Source organism: Aspergillus pseudodeflectus (assembly GCF_044049435.1).
Source record: "Aspergillus pseudodeflectus strain CBS 756.74 chromosome Unknown BJX68scaffold_42, whole genome shotgun sequence".
Taxonomy (NCBI): Eukaryota; Fungi; Ascomycota; class Eurotiomycetes; order Eurotiales; family Aspergillaceae; genus Aspergillus; species Aspergillus pseudodeflectus.
The window spans coordinates 1,533-20,523 of record NW_027263818.1 but is presented as its reverse complement, the minus strand read 5'-3'; the positions used below and the strand labels follow the sequence as shown (position 1 = coordinate 20,523).

Sequence of the window (18,991 nt, the reverse complement as noted above, 5' to 3'; positions counted from 1 at the left end):
TACGGAAATGCCACCCCGCAGCTTCACATTGCGGTCACTGCTAGTCGGCCTCGTCATCGGTGCCATGATCACCTTCTCGAATACCTACTTTGGATTGCAGACAGGGTGGATTAGTACCATGGCCATGCCTTCAGCATTGATTGGGTTTTCCGTCTTCAAAGTCTTTTCGAAATACCTCTCATACCCGTTCACTCCCATCGAGAACGTCCTGATACAGACAGTGGCTGGTGCGGTGGGAACAATGCCCTTAGGATGTGGCTTTGTTGGTGTCATTCCTGCCCTGGAATTTCTCATAAAAGATGGCGAAGACGGGCGGTTGGGCGACGGTGGTACTGGAGAGGGTGGCCCATTGAGGCTCAATTTCTGGAAGTTGGTTTTGTGGAGCCTGGGAGTATGCCTCTTTGGCGTAGTCTTTGCCGTACCCCTGAGGAAGGAAGTGATCATTCGCGAGAAATTGAGATTTCCCAGTGGAACGGCATCTGCTTTAATGCTCCGAGTGTTGCATGGGTCTGGGAAGAACGAGAAAGCGACGACCAGAAGCGCCGGTCAGGTTGAAGACGAACGAGATGAGGAGGAAGCCCGGGCACCTTTGCTGTCGCGAGGTTCCCAAGAGCGCGAGGCTGAACCGCAGCCGAACGTTCTAGACTCAAATGATACGAAAAAGGACTGGAGATCTAAAATGCATCTTCTGGTTGGTGCATTCGTAGCATCCGGCATCTATGTAAGGCGAGCCCTCACATTTTTAGAACAGAGCGTTATATTGATGATGATAGACGCTCTTCTCCTACTTTGTACCCCAAGTCCGCGATATCCCGATCTTTGGCCTTACTCTTGCCCACGACTGGTTATGGACTCTCAATCCGTCCCCAGCATACGTGGGGCAGGGAATCATAATGGGCCCATCGACGTGCATGCACATGTTGTTTGGAGCTGTGTTAGGCTGGGGTGTCTTGTCACCACTTGCAAAAGCACGCGGGTGGGCTCCAGGGCCTGTAGACAGCTGGGAAGATGGAAGCAAGGCCTGGATTGTGTGGGTATCGCTGGCCATCATGCTCGCAGACTCGATTGTCAGTCTTGGCTGGTTGGTAGTGAAACCCGCCGTGGCGGTTGCACCGAGCCTTGTACGCGAAGTCGTCAACCGTCGGGTCGGGCGCTGGATCGCCTCAAAAAGCTCAGCAGTCACTGACCGCCACAATTACAACTACTCTGCCCTGCAACCTACTGAGGAATCGGTGCAGACCGACTCTGCTCAGGCTACCAATAAATCCGAGATTGAGGAGGAGGAGGATGCACCACCATCCCAGTTGATCTCCATGCGAACAGTCCTCATCCTCCTTCCACTAACTTTGATACTGAACGTTATTTGCATGCACATCGTCTTTGGCAACGTCATATCCCCCCTTCTTTCAAGCCTCGCCACACTACTCGCCGTCCTTCTCTCAATAATGGGCGTCCGCGCCCTCGGAGAAACAGACCTCAACCCAGTCTCCGGAATCAGCAAACTAACCCAACTCCTCTTCTCCCTTGCAACACCCTCTGCCCACTTTTCCCGGCGCTCTGCTCTAATAACGAACCTCCTCGCCGGTGCCGTCTCTGAATCTGGCGCCCTCCAAGCAGGCGACATGATGCAAGACCTCAAAACAGGCCACATCCTCGGCGCAAGCCCGAAAGCCCAGTTCTACGGCCAGATTATTGGCAGTCTCGTCGGTGCCGTGCTCTCCACAGCCGTCTACAAGATGTACGTCAACGTATACGAGGTCCCGGGACCAATGTTCCAGACTCCAACAGCCTACGTCTGGATCTTCACTGCCCGTCTTGTCACCGGGCAAGGTCTTCCCCCGATGGCGTGGGAAGTTTCCGTCCTCGCCGGCGCAGCCTTTATAGCTGTAACTGTGCTCCGTATCATGGCTGCCTCGCCGATCGCCAATGGCGGCCGTCCCCACGGCGTCGCTGCGCCATGGAGATCGTGGATCCCCGGCGGCATCGCCGTTGCCGTAGGCATTTTCAACGTTCCGTCTTTTACGTTGGCCCGAGCCATCGGTGGTATCATCGCCTGGTGGTGGGCTCGAGGGCACTCGAGAAATGATGAAAACTCATCAGCTGATCGTCCCGCGATGCCACGAACAGACGCCGACGACCCTACGAAACCCACTGCCCGTGCTACTGATGATGCAGATGCTGCCTCGTCAAGCGTCGTCATTTTGGCTTCGGGGTTAATTCTCGGTGAGGGAATCATGAGTATTGTGAATCTACTCCTAGCTAGTGGGAGTGTCCCTCATCTTTGAGGAGTTGTTTGGCGTTCTATATATATTTCATAGCTTGTTCGGATATTTGGCAGTATCAAATAGATAAAAGCATGACTCGATGTGATAATTCGCGTTGTTAGAATATATAAATATGATGTCTCTCGGTCTTGGCTATGATATGAATGTTTTTTTTTTTTTTTTCCTAATTTTAGGATTTAGAAACTTCATGATCCCTTCAGATCAATTACCAGATAGTACGGAATACTGAATCAGCGTCTCAAGAAAATGTGCCATACAGAGCGATTCGAGTGAAAACTAGGCACAACTTGATAGTGATCGCTATCAGTAACACTGTACATTAATGTATTAATCCAGCGGCACGTATGAAAGGAATCCGCAAAAACACTTAGGCTAGCACAAGACAAGGCTAGGAGAAAAATTTGATTGTATAAAAGATATCGAGACAATAGTGTGTCAAGAAATGAAATAGAGCATATTTATCTCATACAGAAGATCTTACAAATATAAGGGGTATATCCCGTAAACGGACATACGCGTCTTCCTTCAACGAGGGAAAGGAGCAAGGCGAGGTTCCCGCGCTCGCTGTCTCGTTCAATGAAGAAGCGTGGGGGTTTGAAACGTCAGCATGAAAGTGAAATCAAAGTTGGAGAAAACCAAGTGTTGAAGTGGGATAGGTGACGAAAAAAGAGCAAGTATAGAAGAAGTTGGGTCACAGCGGCGGCCATTAGGGGAAAAGAAGTCGCGTGCTCTCCTTTTGGCGGCAATATTGCTGGTCTGGTTCCAAGGCGCTCGATTGAGTTTCAGGAATGTGATTGTCGGCCAGTTCATGCGTCGTTGGTAGGAGCAGGTGCTGGGTTTGTGGGAATCGCCGGAAGAGCACTCGATGGGGGTGGTGCAACAGGAGCAGCTAGAGGACTTGAACCTGGCCCGGCAGGCGCCCGGGGATTTGAGCCAATGGCGCCTCCAGTGCTGTTGCTACGTTGTCGTTGATTGGCAGCGGGCATTTCCGGTCTCTGCAGGCCTGGAGGTCCATAGGGCCCAGGGCTCATTGATCGTGGCACTGGTCGAGGCCCAGGCCCTGGAGAATATGACCTTGGGACTTGTGGGAATTGGGCCGGAGACATGGATCGAGGAAGCTGGGTGTGAGGGGGTGGAGGTCCGTATGGGCCTTGTGCAGGAGATCTTGGACGAGCGGGAGACATAGGGCGGGCTGGAGACATTGGACGAGATGAGGGCGAACTAGGTCTGCTACCATCCTGAGGATAGAAACGCGGAGGTTGAGGCATACGGCCAGCAGGTCCCATTGCTGGCGAGCCTGGAGGGCCCTGAGGTCCTGGAGGACCACGTGGGCCAGGCCCAGGGGCGGGACCAGGACCAGGGGCAGGACCAGCGCCGGGCGGCGGTCGAGCGCGAGGCTTCACAGGACGCGCCGAAAGACAGGAGCGAGGCACCACTCCTTGTTGCGACCGATCCAATCTTACACAGAGAGCCCAGCCGTCATCATACTCGTGTAAGAGCCTAACCAGTTGACCAGCATGGAGTTCCAGCTCATCATCCATTGAGGGCGCAAAATCTAGCTGTACACGGTGTACGTTTGTCGGCATGGCAGCAGCCTCAGCACCAGGTAGTGGGACTGGGGTGGAGGCTGGGTCAACAATGTTGGAATTAGGAGCCGTAGGAGCAGGAATTGAAGAGGCCTCTGAATCGGAGCTTGCAGGACGGCTTGGCGCATCTTTTTCGCTGCTGTGAGAAGCGGCAGCAACGGCGGCAGCACCAACCATGACACCAGCCGCAGTGGCAGCGGCGGCTGCAGACCCAATATCTTCCCCCGATGGAGATGCACTTGGTCCTGGTCCAGCAGGAGCGGACAGTGAGGCGACAGGGCTTGGTCCAGTAGCTACAGGGGAGATTTCTGGCTGCTGGCTGGGAGTCGAGGCGTTGGTGATAGCAGAGACAGGGGAGGGAGGGACCTCTGCCTGGCTACCGAATGGATTGACCGGATCGCGGAAAGGGTCTCGGGTGCTCACACTGGATTGCGGTGTGTGCATTTGTGGGGTCTGAGGTGGTGAGTTACCGGTGAGGTTACGCGATAGAGCGGCGGCTGGTGCGATAGCTGCTGCTGTGCTGACTGTGGATACGGGTGTGACACCACCTTGGATTGGGGTCAAGTCCGGAGCGAATTGAGTGACGGGTCGCACATTGAGCTGGGGAGGACTGGACTGGGCTATAGGTGGGAGAGTTGGCTGCAGTTGCTGTTGCGGTTGCTGTTGGGGTGGTGAGTTGTAGCCTCCATACGACTTTTCGTTTGGTGCGTCGTTTTCTTCCAGCTCTTGCCCCTGCTGCTGTTGCTTTTTCTTCTTCCATATAAAGAAGAAGATCAAACCAGCAACTAAACTGACACCGAGGATCACGCCTATAGCAATACCCGCTTTCGCGCCCGATGACATGCCCTCGGAGCCAGAGCCAACGGCGGCAAGGGAACCTGTTGCAGTGGCCTCATCGGCGACAATAGTGGTGGTCGTACTAGTCTCGTCGGAGTCAGTGCTGGTCGACGTGATTGTAGAGAGGGTGGTGTGAGTAGTCGTTGTTGTCGAGTCATCTGTCGTGGTCTGGGTTGTAGTCACTTCGGTAGGTTCTACTGTTCGGGTTGTAGTTCGAGATGGCGCTCGGGTTGTGGTGGTCTCATCTTCCTCGTCATCATCGTCGTCGTCGTCATCGTCGTCCTCAGAATGTGTACTTGTCTGCGTAGGCTTGGATTCTTCCTCTGTGCTCGAACGAGTGGGTCGAACAGGTTCACCAACGACACCAGTCTTTGTAGTTGTGTCGTCCTGGCCCTCCGTCGAGTAGCCAGCTACGGGGCCATCAAAAGTTGGTTCCGCGGTGATATAGATTGTGATGCCGTCTGGGTCACGCGCCTCCAGATGGGTGTGGCCGTGATGGCCGTGAGCGTGTACCATTTTGTAGTTTATGCAGGTGTGTCTCGTCCTTCACCGACACGATATCCGCTGTAACCCGATATTCAAACAAGAGACATATGCCCGGCGATTTAGCAGGTCGAGTTTTAGGGTCTGGGATAGACGTTGATGAACCGACGGTTCACAAGTGAGCAGGATGAGCGGTATTGGGAATGTCTTCTTCGAGTACTGTCAAAGCGATGAGGCGCGTTTCGGGGCGAAAAGAGCGCAAGCGCGTAAAGGAATGTGAGGTGAGAAAGGAACGTCAAGTATGTGTATACTCGGAGACGGCTGGAGGACAACCGTGGAGGGAGAAAGAATGACAACGAGCTTCCAGGCCGCAAGGATCAAAAGAGGGAAAAAAGAAAGAAGAGAAGAATCACAGGGTCTCTGCGAAGGAAAGGAAGAAGGGAAGATGAGGAGGATGACGGGCTGAGGCTGTGGCCCTGGGCCTGTGCCAACAATGAGCGGAGCGAGTATTATTATTATTGTGATGAGGAGCAGGAACCCTCGGAAGACAGCCCAGCCTTACCGTACGTTGTATTTCTCGAAAATACCACAGCCTGGAGCCTGCGGGTGAGACCGTGAGAGACTCTCAAACGAAATGAGATGATCAAACCTCAAGGTCACAAAGCTTGGAAGGCCAATCGCAGTCCTAGATTCGACCGGGTGAAAGAAGGGGCGTTAACTGACTCTGGCTAGCGCTTCGACCATCCCGCTCCTGTCAGGGCCCAGGCTTTTCTGATTGGAGATGGATTATTAGATTACCGTGCCTGGTAACAGCTTGACAGTACCTATGTAAACACGGACACGAGGGACTCGGGGTTGCTGGGATGAAAGCGAACAGCGAAAGGTAAAGATTTTCCTGGGCCTTGGAGGTGTGCCATTGACTCTATATTTGGCAGTCGACATGCTTTCCAACACCTAGGAAGAGTGTCATGACCATCTAGGTTGTCGGAAGCGACAGAACCAGCAAAACTCATGTCTCCAACATCACGGTACTCAGTACCAAACGGTCCCTGAACCCTTCAACCTTCGACTCAGGGGTCTGCTCACTGGGCGGGGCGGAGGGCTGAGTCTTCTGGAGGAGTCGAACCGTGGCTCAGACACACCACAAGCAAGAAAACAGAGAATCACGGAATTCTCTCTCCTCATTTCATAATTATTATTATTATTATGATTCGTCAAAAGGCGAATTCGCATCTTGTGCGCACTGTGCATAATACACTGGATAAAAATTGAAGTGACAATGACTCGGATGATTGGCCTGTATCACCTCATCGCTAAGTGCCTCTGACTCCGTCACTCCGGCTGTCCCGGGCGAAATTTTGGCCTCTTCGCTTCTGACATGGTTAAACAAATCTCCAGCTTTTTGGTTGGCATCTCGTGGAAATCAGCCTTGTCGAGCCTGCAAATGACGATGAATGTCACCTTATAACTGACTTAAAGCCAAAGTGAAACAGACCGTCAAACTTAGACCCTCTTGACGGGCACAACGGTCCGCCGAGAGATTGGTCCTCAGCCAACATCCCCCACCACTCCGCCCGAGGTTCACTGCCAAAAGGCTGAAACCTATTATGTTCAAGGTTCAAACAGCGTCAATGTGCTTCTCTCGCTATTATTCGCGGACACTTATCCAATGAATATGAGCATGGCGGCGAGTAAGCCGGTTGAGCGGTTGAATCACGATGTGACATTCTTGAGTTTTAGTAATCTCAACTCGTAGAAGCGGGGCCTTCACCGCCTTTAGCACGAGAAGTAGGGATGTTGCAAAGCCTATCGAATTGTTAAAACTGATCCGAATCATGATTGCTCAGCAAGGTATGAAGAACATACCTGTTCGGCAGATATGCGCTGGCCACTCTCATAACAGACCAGCTTGCTCACGAGGTCACGACCATTCGACGATGAACCCGGAAGAAGCTCGTCCCAGTGCTTCGCCGGGTACTTGTAGAACTCAATCTTACCCCAATCTGGAAGACTATTGGTCTCCTGGCGCTTATCAGTAGTGTTTCTATGCTGCCCATGCAATGGGCTAAACTTACCGACCAGGAGTCCTGATCTGGCGTCCCCAGCGTGGTAAATATTGATTGAATGAGTGACAGATCGCTCCCAACGGGGCCGGCATCAAAGAGTTGATGATGTCCCACTGTCACCGCCTCTGCGACGACACAACCAGCGGCCCATAGATCGAGAGCTGTCCCGTATCCCTTGAAACCGAAGAGAACCTCGGGCGGCCGATAGCATGTAGTTCCCACGTCAGTAATCTTTTTATCAGCGGGTTCGGCCTCTATGCCCCCTTCGTGCCAGGCAATCCCAAAGTCTGCCAAGTAGGCTGGTCCATTACGTGAATCAAGCAATATGTTCGCGGGCTTGATGTCTCTGTGTATGATTCCTAGCTTGTGCAGAAATCTTAGAGCACTAAACATATCTCGGAGGACAGATCGAGTTTGCGCTGCTGTCAGCATATCTCGACGGAGCAATGTTTCAAAATCATGCCTCTTGAAAGGAAAGACGAGAACAAATCGGCCTCCATCGAGTTTGAATGTTTCCAGCAATGGTATAACATGATCGCTTGCTGCCTGGCGCAAGAGCTGGACTTCGCGCTTGGCGTCATGGGGTGCCTCTAGGAGATGAGGGACGGTGATCTTCAGCGCAACAAGTGTACCGTCATCACCCTTGGCTTTGTATATCGTCGAGTGAAGGCCATCAAAATGATGAAGACAAGCTTCGTATTCACCAATACACTCGTCAGATTCCCAGCTTGTAACGTTCAGATCATCATCTGACTCGCCAGATCCGGGAACAGCTTGCGCTAAAACAGTATCCTCTGCTGCATCGAGTGCTTTTTGGCAAAGTAGCTCATACGCTTCCTACCTACACTTAGCAATATTCAGACAGCTATTGCATTAGTATGCAGACCAAACCTTTGATGTAGCTTGATCATATGCTTCGCTCTCTAGTCTTCTCGCCTGGTTCTGTGCTTCAATGAATGCGGCAGATGATGACGCTCGCTGGTGGGCGGTGGTCCTGGAGCAGGAAATTCAGCATGAGCACAGACGTGTATGTTTTGAGTCCTTACAGCGATTGAATGACCGTTAGCCGATCCGTGAAACCCAAAGCTTTTTTCCATTCCATGGTTTATGAGAGGTTGTCGTCTCAAATGTAGAAAGACGTGACATGTGACCATTGGTGCCTTAGTCATGCTTCCTGCGGCCGAGCAACCCATCATCGTCATCACCATTGCTTCCGTCGACCTCCACCGGCAAGTCTGCTCGCTCCCTCTTTCTTGTGTGTCTCAATCGCTCTGTATCTGCTTGCTTTGCTACGCTACTATTATGCGCCTCTCCGACAGTGGTTTCCCCTGCTGTGCTCTATGAGAAACAATGGATCTTTCTCGGCAGGAGTATCCAGCGTTGCTGGTACGGTCGACCCAACCCCCAATTGCCCGGCCCTTTCCGCTTTGTGCGCACATTGAACTATAATCCGGCTGGTCTTATCATCTTATACTCTGTGTCTCACTCTTCGCTCTAGGCCTCTTTACAACCCGGCCAGGCGGCTACTGTACTTGCTGATCGTGTTCGCGTCATCAACAAGGTCAATGCGGATATCGCAGATTGGCTGCAGGTAAATGCCCTTTTGACCTGTGTGTCACAGTTGGCATCGTGTGGGGCTGACTTTTCAATTCCTCTTGATAGGAGCGCCGCCGTATCGAAGAAGCATATGCGCAAGGATTGCGGAAACTCGCACATCGGCCTCAATTGGACAATGCGGCCGCCTTGGGGTAAGGCTAACTATCCCTGCTTGCTTTCGCTTCTATTCGCAGCCGTCATGCACAAAACATCACTCGCTACAGCAGGACTAATGGCAAGTGTCTGTTTTGGAACACAGAATCTTCCAGTTACCATGGCAGCGCATCGTGAACTCGGTTGAAACGGTGGCTACCTCGCATGAAACTCTCGCAAAGAAAATAGACGAGGACGTCGAACGCCCGCTGAGAGAATACAATACCAAGAACAAGGAACTCGCTGCGATGCATGCGGTCCAAAGTGACCTCACCAACCTGGCAAAGAATCTGGAAGCCTCGCAGAAGAAGGTTGACAAGGCTAGAGAAAAGGGTCCAAAAGGCGCAGACAGATTATCCACAGCTGTAGCTGCTGCCCAGGAGGCGAATCAGCAATGGGAGTCGAGAGCGCCGTATGTTTTCGAGCAGCTCCAGGCGGCAGATGAAAGTCGACTGAACCACCTGCGGGATGTTTTGACCCAACTGGAAACTCACGAGTCGGATTCGATTGAGCGTTGTCGCCAGGCCGCAGAAAGCTGCCTGAATGTTCTCCTCAATGTGGAGACGGCTGATGAGATCAAAACGTTTGCCGCAAAGATCAATGGAGGACGACCAGTTGCGCCGCTTCGGCAACAGACATCATCGCCTGCCCTAGAGCCACCTCTTCCACCTCCACCGCGCATTCATGATGATGCTGCTAGCCAGCGCTCAGAAAGTTCAGGCCGCATTAGACCACCACCTCCTGGTGAGTTTCTCAAGGCGACGTAAAAGTGAATCAACTAAGTAATACCCCAGTACCTGAATCCCGACACGGCACGGCTTTTGGTGGCCTGAGACGGCTGGGCACGGTGATGAACAGGCGAAAGAGCGTTGCTCTCCCTTCTGGGGGCCCATCGGAAAAGAAATACCGCAGTCCCTTCTCCTTCAAGAGGGCTGATTCCCGTGACATGCAGATACCAGAGGACGCACGAACAGAGCGTCCAGGAACCGCACTTACCTCACAAGACAGCTATACCGAATCCACTCGCGTCCAAAGTGAGTCCAATGAGCGGGAGAGCCATGATCGCGTGTCAGCTAGTCCAGTACCTCCTCAATCACCGCCTGGTGCTGTGAACGGACTCGGGTCCGGATTCACTTCTCAAGAGAGCCCAGCTGGAGCGGGCACTAATGAAGTATGTTTCGCTGCCGTTGTTTGGATTCAGAAACTAATGCTCGTGTATAGCCACGAGTGGATTCGGAAGGGTTCTCGGAACGGCCGCAAATAATCGACGAAATTACACTAGCTCAGCGCGAGGCAGCCGGGTATACTTGATATACACCCAATGTAGGGCCAGATAGAAAGCTAATTTTACTACAGACAAGAAGAATCTGGGCTGAACCTGACAATTCGGGACCAGCCGATTCCCGAGGATGAAAACCAGGCCAAACAGGCACTGGACGATATGGCCAATCAACTAAGACTGGTAAATTTTTTTCCCTGGAAATTAACGTTTGGCTAAATCGCTAATCTCTCTTTAGCAAGCCCAGCAGAGCGGCATCAGACGGAATGCAGGCACCATCCGTGGTCGACGCGATGTTCGTAATACGGTGTTCATTCCGACTACGCCCACGCAGGGCAATACTACCGTTCCTGGTCTAGCCATGGCTCAGAACGGCTCCGAGCCTGCTTCTCCGATCTCACCATCGACGAAACATGCTGCCTCTCCTAGCAATGCTACAGAGGACCACACCTTGTCGGACACGACTTCAATTCGTTCATCACATACTCTACATAGCATTTCCGGCCCCGTTTCGCACCCGGAATTGCACGAACCGGGTCTGAATGCATCTATTATAGAAACCGTCAACGCTTGGTTCTCAGAAGGAGCAGTCACGAAATCCTTTGTTGTGGGCGAGCTCGCACTGGCCTTCAATGGAACGCCCGAGGTCTCAACGGCGGAGAAAGTCCGAGTGCGTCTTGACAACTTTCAGGTTCTGGAAAAAGTGGCCGCAAACCCACACTTTACTCGCGAAATAAAAGACCAGGACCAGTCTGACGACAAAACGGGCGAATACGATATCGTCCTCTCCAATCTCATACGGCCTGTTCCAACTGTGGCTTTCAAATACCAGGTACACATTAACCCGGAAGATACCTCGGCCTTTTGTCCCGTCATCTTCAAGCCAGCCTGGAATATCGAAGAGTTTCAAGCTAGTGTTATCATATTTTACTCCTTGAACCCTGCATTCGCATCGTCTGCGTCAAAGGACTCGATAACTTTGACGAATCTGGTTCTCACTGTCAACTTGGACACTTCTCCCCAGGAAGATAGAGAGGTGGTGCACGCTACTAGTGCTGTCATGTACCCCAACACTGGAGCGGTTTTCCGGCGCAAGCAATCAGCAGTCATCTGGAAGATCCCAGAGTTCGAGGTGACCAGCGGATCGGACGGAAAATTACTTGTTCGTTTCTCAACAGCCAATAGCTGGCCACAGAAGGGCAAGGTCGAAGCGAAATTCGAGGTTCGTTCTGCAGAGGCTGGATCTCGACTTGGGATAAGTGCTGCTTCCCGACATGGCGAGGCGGTCCGAACAGGAACCGATCCTTTTGCCGATGAAAGTGGCCCAGGTCAATGGAAGGAGGTCCCGACAATACGCAAGCTGGCTGCTGGGAAGTACATATCTTCCTAACACAACTTCGCATTGGATACCCTTTTCCAGCATACTCGACCCCAAGTCATTAATGACCCATATCAAGACCCACCGCAACGGCTTTACGATTCTTGGCTCAATTCGCCAACTATCATTGCAGAGCTTCCCAACAGTACATACTATCGCTTCAGTCTTGTACAACCTTTCTTTTTCTTCTCTTTTGCCCCTCGTACCTCCGCTTTCCATTCCCTTCTACCTCTGTTTCTCCTTTTTTTCTGCTCTGTCTATCCCTATCGTGCAGTTCTCATAAAGTACCCACTGCTGCTTTTCTCCGTTCCCATGTTCAGATATCTATGTCCCATAGCATTCCCCTTTCCTTGTCTCTTTTTCATACCAACCTAGTTCTCATTGGACCACACGTTGGCAACGACGAGTTTGGTTGAATAATGGCCTGTAAATAATTTGTTGCTTACTGTTCTATGCATTATATCCAGAGACATCAATACATAATCTGGGAACACAGTACTTTAGGCAACGCCGAGGCACATGTACACTTTCCGGCCTGCGAAGACAATTTTACAACTGAACTTCCTAAAATTACCGTACTCTCAAGAAAGGATTGACTTTTTGAGCATGGTATGGAGAGACTTGAATGTAAAACAGTGCCGGGATATCATTCAAACGTCAAGGGAGACCTGACCTAGATAAGCAAGTATATATTGACACGAACAAAAGAGACCGAACAAAACGCGAAATAATTGAGTGATTTAGATACGCGCGGCCCTGGTTGTCTTATCATAGAAATCCAGTGTCATAGCCGCCAGAAAGCATGGTATATCTTTCCTTTCCTCGACCCAGAACTTGATAAGATGCTTTATCTCCATCGCAAAGAGACTATTTGGCCCGCTCGAGATCTTCATCGTCCCTTGCTCGCCATCGAAGATGATCGAATTCTCGTCCCCGTTACCCATGCTTCCGGGACCCCGGGAATCGGACCCGGCCTCGCTATCCCCATGCCTGTAGGCGGGGGAGAGGTGGAACATAGACGTCACGCGGACTCTGCCGTTGGGAAGGAAATCGAGCTTGTACCCTAGCAAGGAGGCGACTGCTTCGCGGAATTCGGAAGATTTGGCGGTCCAGATTTCTTTGAGGCGGCGCATGCGCTTTTCCTTGTCTGCGACCACGTGCTCCATGTCTTGGATTTCGAGCTTCATGCTTTCGAGGGCGCTGACGGGTACGACTTTGATGTCGGTGGGATTGCCGCAAAGTTGGGCTAGGAGATCCCGGTTTTCGGCCTTGAGAGTGTTGAGGGTGGAGAGTTTGATGTTTTCTGCTTGTGCGGTAGGGTTATCTCGAAGTTCGAGGATGCGGGTCCGTGATTTGGCCTTGAGGGATTTGAGCTGTGATTTTGTAGCTTCCAATTCCTTTCGTTGGAGTTTCAGAGCTTGCTCAGATTTGGACAGTGACTCCTGTAGTGTCCTGTTCTTTCTCGACAGGACGGCAAGCCGTTCACTTTCTGCGTCACTTTCGGCAGGTGATAGGGGTCGTTTCACCCCTCTGGGTTCTGAACTTTCTGTCTGGGCTGTTTCACGTTTGGACAATTCTTCATGAGCCATTGCAAGTTCCTGTCGGTATTCGTCAAGCATCTTTTCGAGGTTGACAATCTGCTCAGCCTTTTGTGCATCAAATTGGCCCTGCTCTGCGTTCATAGTCTCCTCCTCGGTGTCGAATGTCTTTAGCTGAGCGCGTAGATATTCGACTTCCTTCATCGCCAGTGCTCGTTGCCGTTCAAGTCGAGCTTTGACACGACTTTCCACTGCTATTGGCCCTCCAACTGATGTTGCGGCAGCACGAAGCTTTTCGACCTCTTGTCGCAAGTTGGATCGTTCAGTTTCGAGACTCTTGATTAGCTCGTCCTTTTCCAAGAATTGGGCTTCCACACTTCCAAGCTTGTCCAGGGCGCTGACTTTTTCAATCTGCTCCTTTAAGAGAGCCTTGACGACCGCTTCCGGGGAGTCATACTCTGGAGGCTGCTCGTTGTCCTGTAAAAGGCTGGCCCACGATCGTCGCTCGTCCTCTAAAACTTGCTTCTGGATCTGTACCGTCCCCAACTCTGCCTCGACCCCCTTCATGAGTTGCAGCTGATTCTCCAATGACTTCTTTTGCTCCTCGACCACCTCTACATTGCGCTGCACTTTTCGCAGGTGCCGCAGCTCTGCGCTCTGCTCTCTGGTTGTTGCTTCCAAGCCCCTAATATGGTTGACTTGATCGGAGAGCTCTCTTTTGAGAACAACAAGCGTTTCTGCATCGTTCCCCTCAGCCTTTAGTCGAATATTCTCCGCCTCCAAGTTGGCGACATCTGCTTCGCGTTCACGAAGCTTATCTTGTGCCGCCTGGGCATCGCTCTTTGCATTTTCAAGGTCCTTGTGTAACTCCTCTAGGGTTTTCTGAAGGGACGAGCGGATCGTTTCGAGCTCATTCACCTGGTATTTGAATTGCCTTTCTTGGTCAAGCGATTGTGCTTTGTTGTCCTCAATTTCCTCCTTCAATCCCTGATTCTGGTCCTGGAGGCTGCGTACTTTTCGCTCGAGATCGACCTTTTCATTGAGTGCATTATCCTGTGCTTCTTTCAGCTCTTTTGCCAATGTTTCGCTTTTGTGACTGGCGCGGTTGCTAGATGATTCGGCGGCCTAGAGGAATACGTTAGACGAGACGTGTTGTATTAAGCGAAGTGACAGACCTGCGCTTTTCGAAAATCGGCGTCCGCTTTGAGCTGCAGGTCACGTAGCTCTTTATCATGGCGCAGAAGCATCAGGTCGCGCTCCTGCTTAAAGTTCTCCAGCTCATATCTCAGTGTATTCACCTGCACGCGGAGCTCGTCCTTTTCCGGGTCTAGAAGTTAATTAATACCGGAACGACGCGTGACTAGGTACAGCGACGTCAACCTACCGGGTTTCGAAGGGCCAGAGGCATGGACGGACTGTCGCAAAACGCTTGGAGCTGGGGGAATGGACAACGGCGAGGTGTCCCTTATCGGAGAGCCCAAGGAAGGGTTCGGACTCCCGATGAAATCCATCTGAAGCAAGTCAGCCCAATAGCCTTTGATTACCGGCCTTTTGCCATGTTGACGTCGAGCTGTAACGTACCGCAGGGGGTCAGGAGCTATCGGACCGCGGAGCTTCTCAATTGCTCGGACAATTATAGAAGCTCATATATAAAGCCAACAGTTCAGTCTCAGACATCCCCTCAATAATTGTAACAGCTTGAAGATTAAAGTCAAAGTTCATTGTTTTTGGATGAAGGCTCCCGATTGGGCAGGTGCTGAGTCATCGAAATCACCGCCCGCAGCAGAGAGCTCGCCCACTCGAACCGGACTAGCGTCAAAATTTTGAAATAATTTCGAATTTTGTCAAGTGACGGTTCTTCTTCCCAACGACCACACTTTTTGCGCCGACCCCACACACCTTTTAAAAGTTGCGATTCGATTTTATCGGGCGCCCGAATCAACAAAAATGGCCAAGGACAAGTCTGAGAAGAGGGAGAAGCACGAGAAGAAGGAGAAGCGCTCCGAGAAGGACGGCGTCCACAAGAGCAAAAAGGATAAGAAGGACAAGAAGGACAAGACTGTCCTGTCCGATTCCGTGCTGAAGGGAATTGAGCAAGAGATCTCCGCCAACACTCCTGTCAATGGTATCGTCAAGACCGATGAGGATGCCGTTATCGACCGCCCCGTCGGAGCCCTCGTACCTTTCGCCAGACCTCTGCTCGAAGACAAGCAAGCCAAGAAGGCCTTGAAGAGTGTAAAAAAGGGTAAGCTTCGCCCATTATTTTTTTCTGCATCCAGAACCTCCTCATTTGGGATGCATTTCATTATCCATCTTATTTTTCACTGTTCCCAACCCTTTCGATCAATCCATCCTGCCTCCATATCACCTTCAATTCGCTAATATAGATTTTATTTATAGCTGCCGTCAACAAATGCCTCAAGCGTGGTGTTAAGGAGGTTGTCAAGGCTCTCAGAAAGTCGCCCATCCCCGCCCCCAACGAAACCGTCTCGATCCCTAGCGGAGTTGTCGTTCTCGCTGCGGATATCTCACCAATGGACGTGATCTCTCACATTCCCGTTCTCTGCGAGGACCACGGGATCCCCTACATCTTCGTCACATCCCGAGCGGAACTCGGCAACGCCGCTGCGACGAAGCGCCCTACAAGTGTCACAATGGTCGTGCCCAAGTCCGCCGCGAAGGGCAAGAAGAAGGGTGATGACGACGATGAGGATTTCAGCAAGGTGTTTGAGGAACTGGCCAAGCTCGCTCAAAAAGAGCTTACGCAGGCGAACCTATAAAGAAGTCAGCGGGACGTCTGACGTCGGCCATCTTTTTCTATTTTCCTTTTGCTATTCCTAATTATACGGTTCACTTTTCATGCGTCTTGCCGTTTACCACGACTGTATAGTTCCGCTTTGTTTGGCAAGACAGCGAATGTCTTCAAGTTTGGGGTCTGGTCTTCGGACGTTTTCATCTGGGTTGATCGATTTATGATTGTCTGTTGCAAAATTCGGCGTTTCTTGAATGGTGTACGAAAAGGCAGGAACTATCAAATACAAGACGGCATAATGCTGATTGCGCTTTCTAGTAGTGCGGGCCTGCAGTGGTGCAAAACACACTTTGCCCTAATTCTTCAACTCGGGTGGCCCTCGAACCTTCAAGCTTGTTCGAAGGCCTACATCAACCCTATTATTGAGGAAGTATGGAAATGGAAGAATGTTATTCATTATCCTTTTCAACTGAAATCGTTTCTAGTATACATAAACTTGTTCATCAAGAACACTTTGAGATTGTCATCGAATTACTCGATTACCATAAAATCAAACCCGTTGGTCACTGTTCAATGGCTCGTACCAAGACCCGTCACCGGCACACTTTTTGTGGGCGGGCACCGCGGCAGCAGCGACAGTAGCGGCAGTCTCAGCCTGCCGGCGCTGGAACTCTTTCTCAGCTAGACGGCCAGGGTCATCTTCGGAACCGATCTCCGAGTTGAAGCTAGCATTGTACTTGGGGTCGGTAGGGAAATCATCCTGGTTTCCACTGCCCTGACCAGCAGCGGCAGTAGAGTATGGCTGCTGTTTCTGCTGCGCAGCAGTTGCGCTTCGAGTCTGATACCCGCCGCTTCCACTAGCCTTGGCACCGGTCGACTTTTGGGAGGGCTTGTTGGAGGACTGAGAAAGCTTCTCTGAAGCGTGGTATTCCTTTTGTCCAATGCCCAGGTCCTTCTTTGCTGCTGTTGACCCGCCAACGTAGCCGCTCTCTGGAACGTGGGCTCCCGGGTACTCTGCTTGGCCGCCGAGACCCTCCGGGTAGGGCTCTTGTGCGGAGGGATCATCGCGGTCTCGGGCACTAGCGGCTGAGGGCATCTTCCTGGCGGCAGATGTGTCGGTGGTGTTTGTGGTGGTGTTCTGGCCGGTGACGCCTAGGGGTTGGGCGCCGCGGTTCTCACTGTATGAGCCACCGCGCTTGATGGATTCGGCGGCGAGGGAATCGCCCACAACGGGTCCGGAGGGTTCCTGGGTTGGTTGATCTGATTTGACCTTTGAAGAACTATGTTAGCCTACAGTACAAAGCTACGGGTTAGTAGCAGACGGTGAATTACCTACCTTGGCGCCTCGCTTTCCAGAGGGGATGGGCTGTCCTTGGAGATCCATTGTGAAGTGTATGGTTGATTACGTGGTCGGTAGGGTATGTGCGTTGGGATATGTAACGGAGACTGGAGTGGAATTGATGGTAAAAGATTTAGTTTGTGATAGTGGTATTGAAGGCCTCTCTACTTGCTACTCGGACAGCTATATAGCATTATTCGCTTGATCAGTATGATCGTGTGATGTCATTCTGACGGTGCGACTAGGGTTTGATCCTCGAACGACGAACGAAGTCGAGCCATTCGAGACGCTGAGGTGACGCGACCTGGCCGGAACGATTCTCAGAAATCTGTGGGTGTGGTTTCATGTTGAGCAGTGGGCTCCTGATGCAATGCTGGCGCTAGATTGAGATACTTGACGTCACATTCCAATCCTTTGACAGGACAGCTCACCAGACCCAAACTTTCCGATAAGCAAAGTTCATCAAATTGGAGTAATGCTCATACATTTCCTTCTTGAATTGCTTGGCTGCTTGGAAGTTCTTCGGTGGATTTCCCTGAATCACCTCGAAGTAGACGGACTGTGGATTAACATGAGCTGAACCGAGTACATATATATATACGTGCCACAACCAAGTGTGAATCAAGGTTACGTTAATCAGGAGTCTAAGAGGGATGCTACAAATTCTGAGGAACAGATTAGAACCGAGAATTTTGGTGTCACATTGCTATGGTACATGCTTCAAGATTGAATGAAGAATAAACTATCGGGCGAGAGCATCCTTGGGAAGGTCCCTAAGGTGATCATGCCCCTGGCGGCCAACATCGCCTGTTGGCTGTGTGTTTCTGTGTGTCTCCTCTCCAATTTCGCGAGCGCTGCTTGATGCTGTAGCAGGTCCTCTCAAGGCAGAGTTGTTTTCACCTGAGACGGGACCTTCTAGACGACCGGAACCAACGTTGACAGCTCTCTGGTCGGCAGAGTTCCAGTCACTGGCGACGGGAGGCTCCTCTGGCAGGGGCAGGTTGGCCTTGGCTTTGTCGATCTCGGACTGCTTGTCTGTGTTCTGGTCGATGATGGACTGATTCAGGTTAGCCCTAACTCCTGGTTGATTTGACGAGGGGTAAACTCAACCTACCTTCATTGCGGAGATGTTGGAATCCTTGGGAGTTTTGCCGCCGTGAGCGTGGGAGACATGAGACTCGGGCTTGCGCAGGTCTTGAATAGTGGTGTGGAAAGTGCTTTCGGACATCTTGTAGGTTGGTGTATGAAGGGAGTGCTTGATATATTGAGGATACAGCGGTTCGAAGTAGGCAAGAGTCAGCTTGTTCAGTAAAAAAAGTAGTGATTAACTTGTCTTGAAAGTGTGAAGATAGTCAGCCCTGTCGACTCAGTCTTATAAGTCAATGCTTGTCTGGGACTCGAAGGACGTTGAATCATTATGACGTTACCTGGGCTTCAGATCCATGTCTGGGACAAGGCGGCGGTGGAACCAGGGCTTCAGGGTACGTAGTTGTAAATCATAAGAACTTGGAGGAATATTCTGCATCGTGAACAACATGTTTACGCGCTCGAATTCCTCCTTTTTGGAGAACTGCTTCAAGGCCATCGTCTCCAGTGCCCCTATAGTGGTACGTCATGAGGCAAGGCTGGGAAAGACAACAGTGAACTTGTTTGCTGGTTACCTCTCAGATAGCAAAGGACTTGAACATGTCTCGTGCGT

General features: G+C 51.4%; 7 protein-coding genes across 7 annotated transcripts; 3 read left to right on the top strand and 4 right to left on the bottom strand.

Moving 5' to 3' along the window:
- Positions 1-7: 7 nt before the first annotated feature.
- On the top strand, positions 8-2,285 carry BJX68DRAFT_257159 (OPT family oligopeptide transporter; the record flags this gene model as incomplete). Its single annotated transcript, XM_071043294.1, has 2 exons — positions 8-721; positions 774-2,285. 2 exons carry the CDS (start codon positions 8-10, stop codon positions 2,283-2,285), a joined length of 2,226 nt encoding a protein of 741 aa, XP_070895971.1.
- A 184-nt stretch (positions 2,286-2,469) lies between these two features.
- Positions 2,470-5,790, bottom strand: BJX68DRAFT_243119 (SH3 domain protein). The gene has a single exon (XM_071041104.1). It carries the CDS (start codon positions 5,222-5,224, stop codon positions 3,092-3,094), a length of 2,133 nt encoding a protein of 710 aa, XP_070895970.1. The 5' UTR covers positions 5,225-5,790; the 3' UTR covers positions 2,470-3,091.
- A 914-nt stretch (positions 5,791-6,704) lies between these two features.
- Positions 6,705-8,367, bottom strand: BJX68DRAFT_149293 (putative cell division protein kinase (Ctk1)). The gene is made up of 5 exons (XM_071036643.1): positions 8,304-8,367; positions 8,149-8,251; positions 7,267-8,094; positions 7,058-7,213; positions 6,705-6,997 (listed from the first exon to the last, which is right to left on the bottom strand). Exons 1-5 carry the CDS (start codon positions 8,357-8,359, stop codon positions 6,968-6,970), a joined length of 1,173 nt encoding a protein of 390 aa, XP_070895969.1. The 5' UTR covers positions 8,360-8,367; the 3' UTR covers positions 6,705-6,967.
- Positions 8,368-8,607: 240 nt separating this feature from the next.
- On the top strand, positions 8,608-11,675 carry BJX68DRAFT_257156 (uncharacterized protein; the record flags this gene model as incomplete). Its single annotated transcript, XM_071043293.1, has 8 exons — positions 8,608-8,643; positions 8,756-8,848; positions 8,920-9,005; positions 9,113-9,750; positions 9,801-10,177; positions 10,228-10,307; positions 10,363-10,468; positions 10,524-11,675. 8 exons carry the CDS (start codon positions 8,608-8,610, stop codon positions 11,673-11,675), a joined length of 2,568 nt encoding a protein of 855 aa, XP_070895968.1.
- A 3,473-nt stretch (positions 11,676-15,148) lies between these two features.
- On the top strand, positions 15,149-15,981 carry BJX68DRAFT_269719 (40S ribosomal eS12 domain-containing protein; the record flags this gene model as incomplete). The annotated part of the gene is made up of 2 exons (XM_071046421.1): positions 15,149-15,446; positions 15,602-15,981. The coding sequence occupies 2 exons, from the start codon at positions 15,149-15,151 to the stop codon at positions 15,979-15,981; spliced, it is 678 nt and encodes a 225-aa protein (XP_070895967.1).
- A 62-nt stretch (positions 15,982-16,043) lies between these two features.
- Positions 16,044-17,416, bottom strand: BJX68DRAFT_149254 (uncharacterized protein). The gene is made up of 2 exons (XM_071036642.1): positions 17,290-17,416; positions 16,044-17,223 (listed from the first exon to the last, which is right to left on the bottom strand). The coding sequence occupies exons 1-2, from the start codon at positions 17,335-17,337 to the stop codon at positions 16,504-16,506; spliced, it is 768 nt and encodes a 255-aa protein (XP_070895966.1). The 5' UTR covers positions 17,338-17,416; the 3' UTR covers positions 16,044-16,503.
- A 572-nt stretch (positions 17,417-17,988) lies between these two features.
- Positions 17,989-18,741, bottom strand: BJX68DRAFT_149233 (uncharacterized protein). Its single transcript, XM_071036641.1, has 3 exons — positions 18,720-18,741; positions 18,407-18,650; positions 17,989-18,349 (listed from the first exon to the last, which is right to left on the bottom strand). Exons 2-3 carry the CDS (start codon positions 18,518-18,520, stop codon positions 18,035-18,037), a joined length of 429 nt encoding a protein of 142 aa, XP_070895965.1. The 5' UTR covers positions 18,521-18,650; positions 18,720-18,741; the 3' UTR covers positions 17,989-18,034.
- Positions 18,742-18,991: the final 250 nt, after the last annotated feature.

Coding starts and splice junctions, on each gene's coding strand:
- BJX68DRAFT_149233 (XM_071036641.1), bottom strand. CDS start 18,520: ATGTCCGAAAGCACTTTCCACACCACTATTCAAGACCTGCGCAAGCCC. Junction 18,350..18,406: donor CCAACATCTCCGCAATGAAG/GTAGGTTGAGTT, acceptor AACCTGAATCAG/TCCATCATCGACCAGAACAC.
- BJX68DRAFT_149293 (XM_071036643.1), bottom strand. CDS start 8,359: ATGGAATGGAAAAAAGCTTTGGGTTTCACGGATCGGCTAACGGTCATT. Junction 7,214..7,266: donor CAGATCAGGACTCCTGGTCG/GTAAGTTTAGCC, acceptor GATAAGCGCCAG/GAGACCAATAGTCTTCCAGA. Junction 6,998..7,057: donor AGCGCATATCTGCCGAACAG/GTATGTTCTTCA, acceptor ACAATTCGATAG/GCTTTGCAACATCCCTACTT.
- BJX68DRAFT_149254 (XM_071036642.1), bottom strand. CDS start 17,337: ATGGATCTCCAAGGACAGCCCATCCCCTCTGGAAAGCGAGGCGCCAAG. Junction 17,224..17,289: donor CTGGAAAGCGAGGCGCCAAG/GTAGGTAATTCA, acceptor AGTTCTTCAAAG/GTCAAATCAGATCAACCAAC.
- BJX68DRAFT_243119 (XM_071041104.1), bottom strand. CDS start 5,224: ATGGTACACGCTCACGGCCATCACGGCCACACCCATCTGGAGGCGCGT.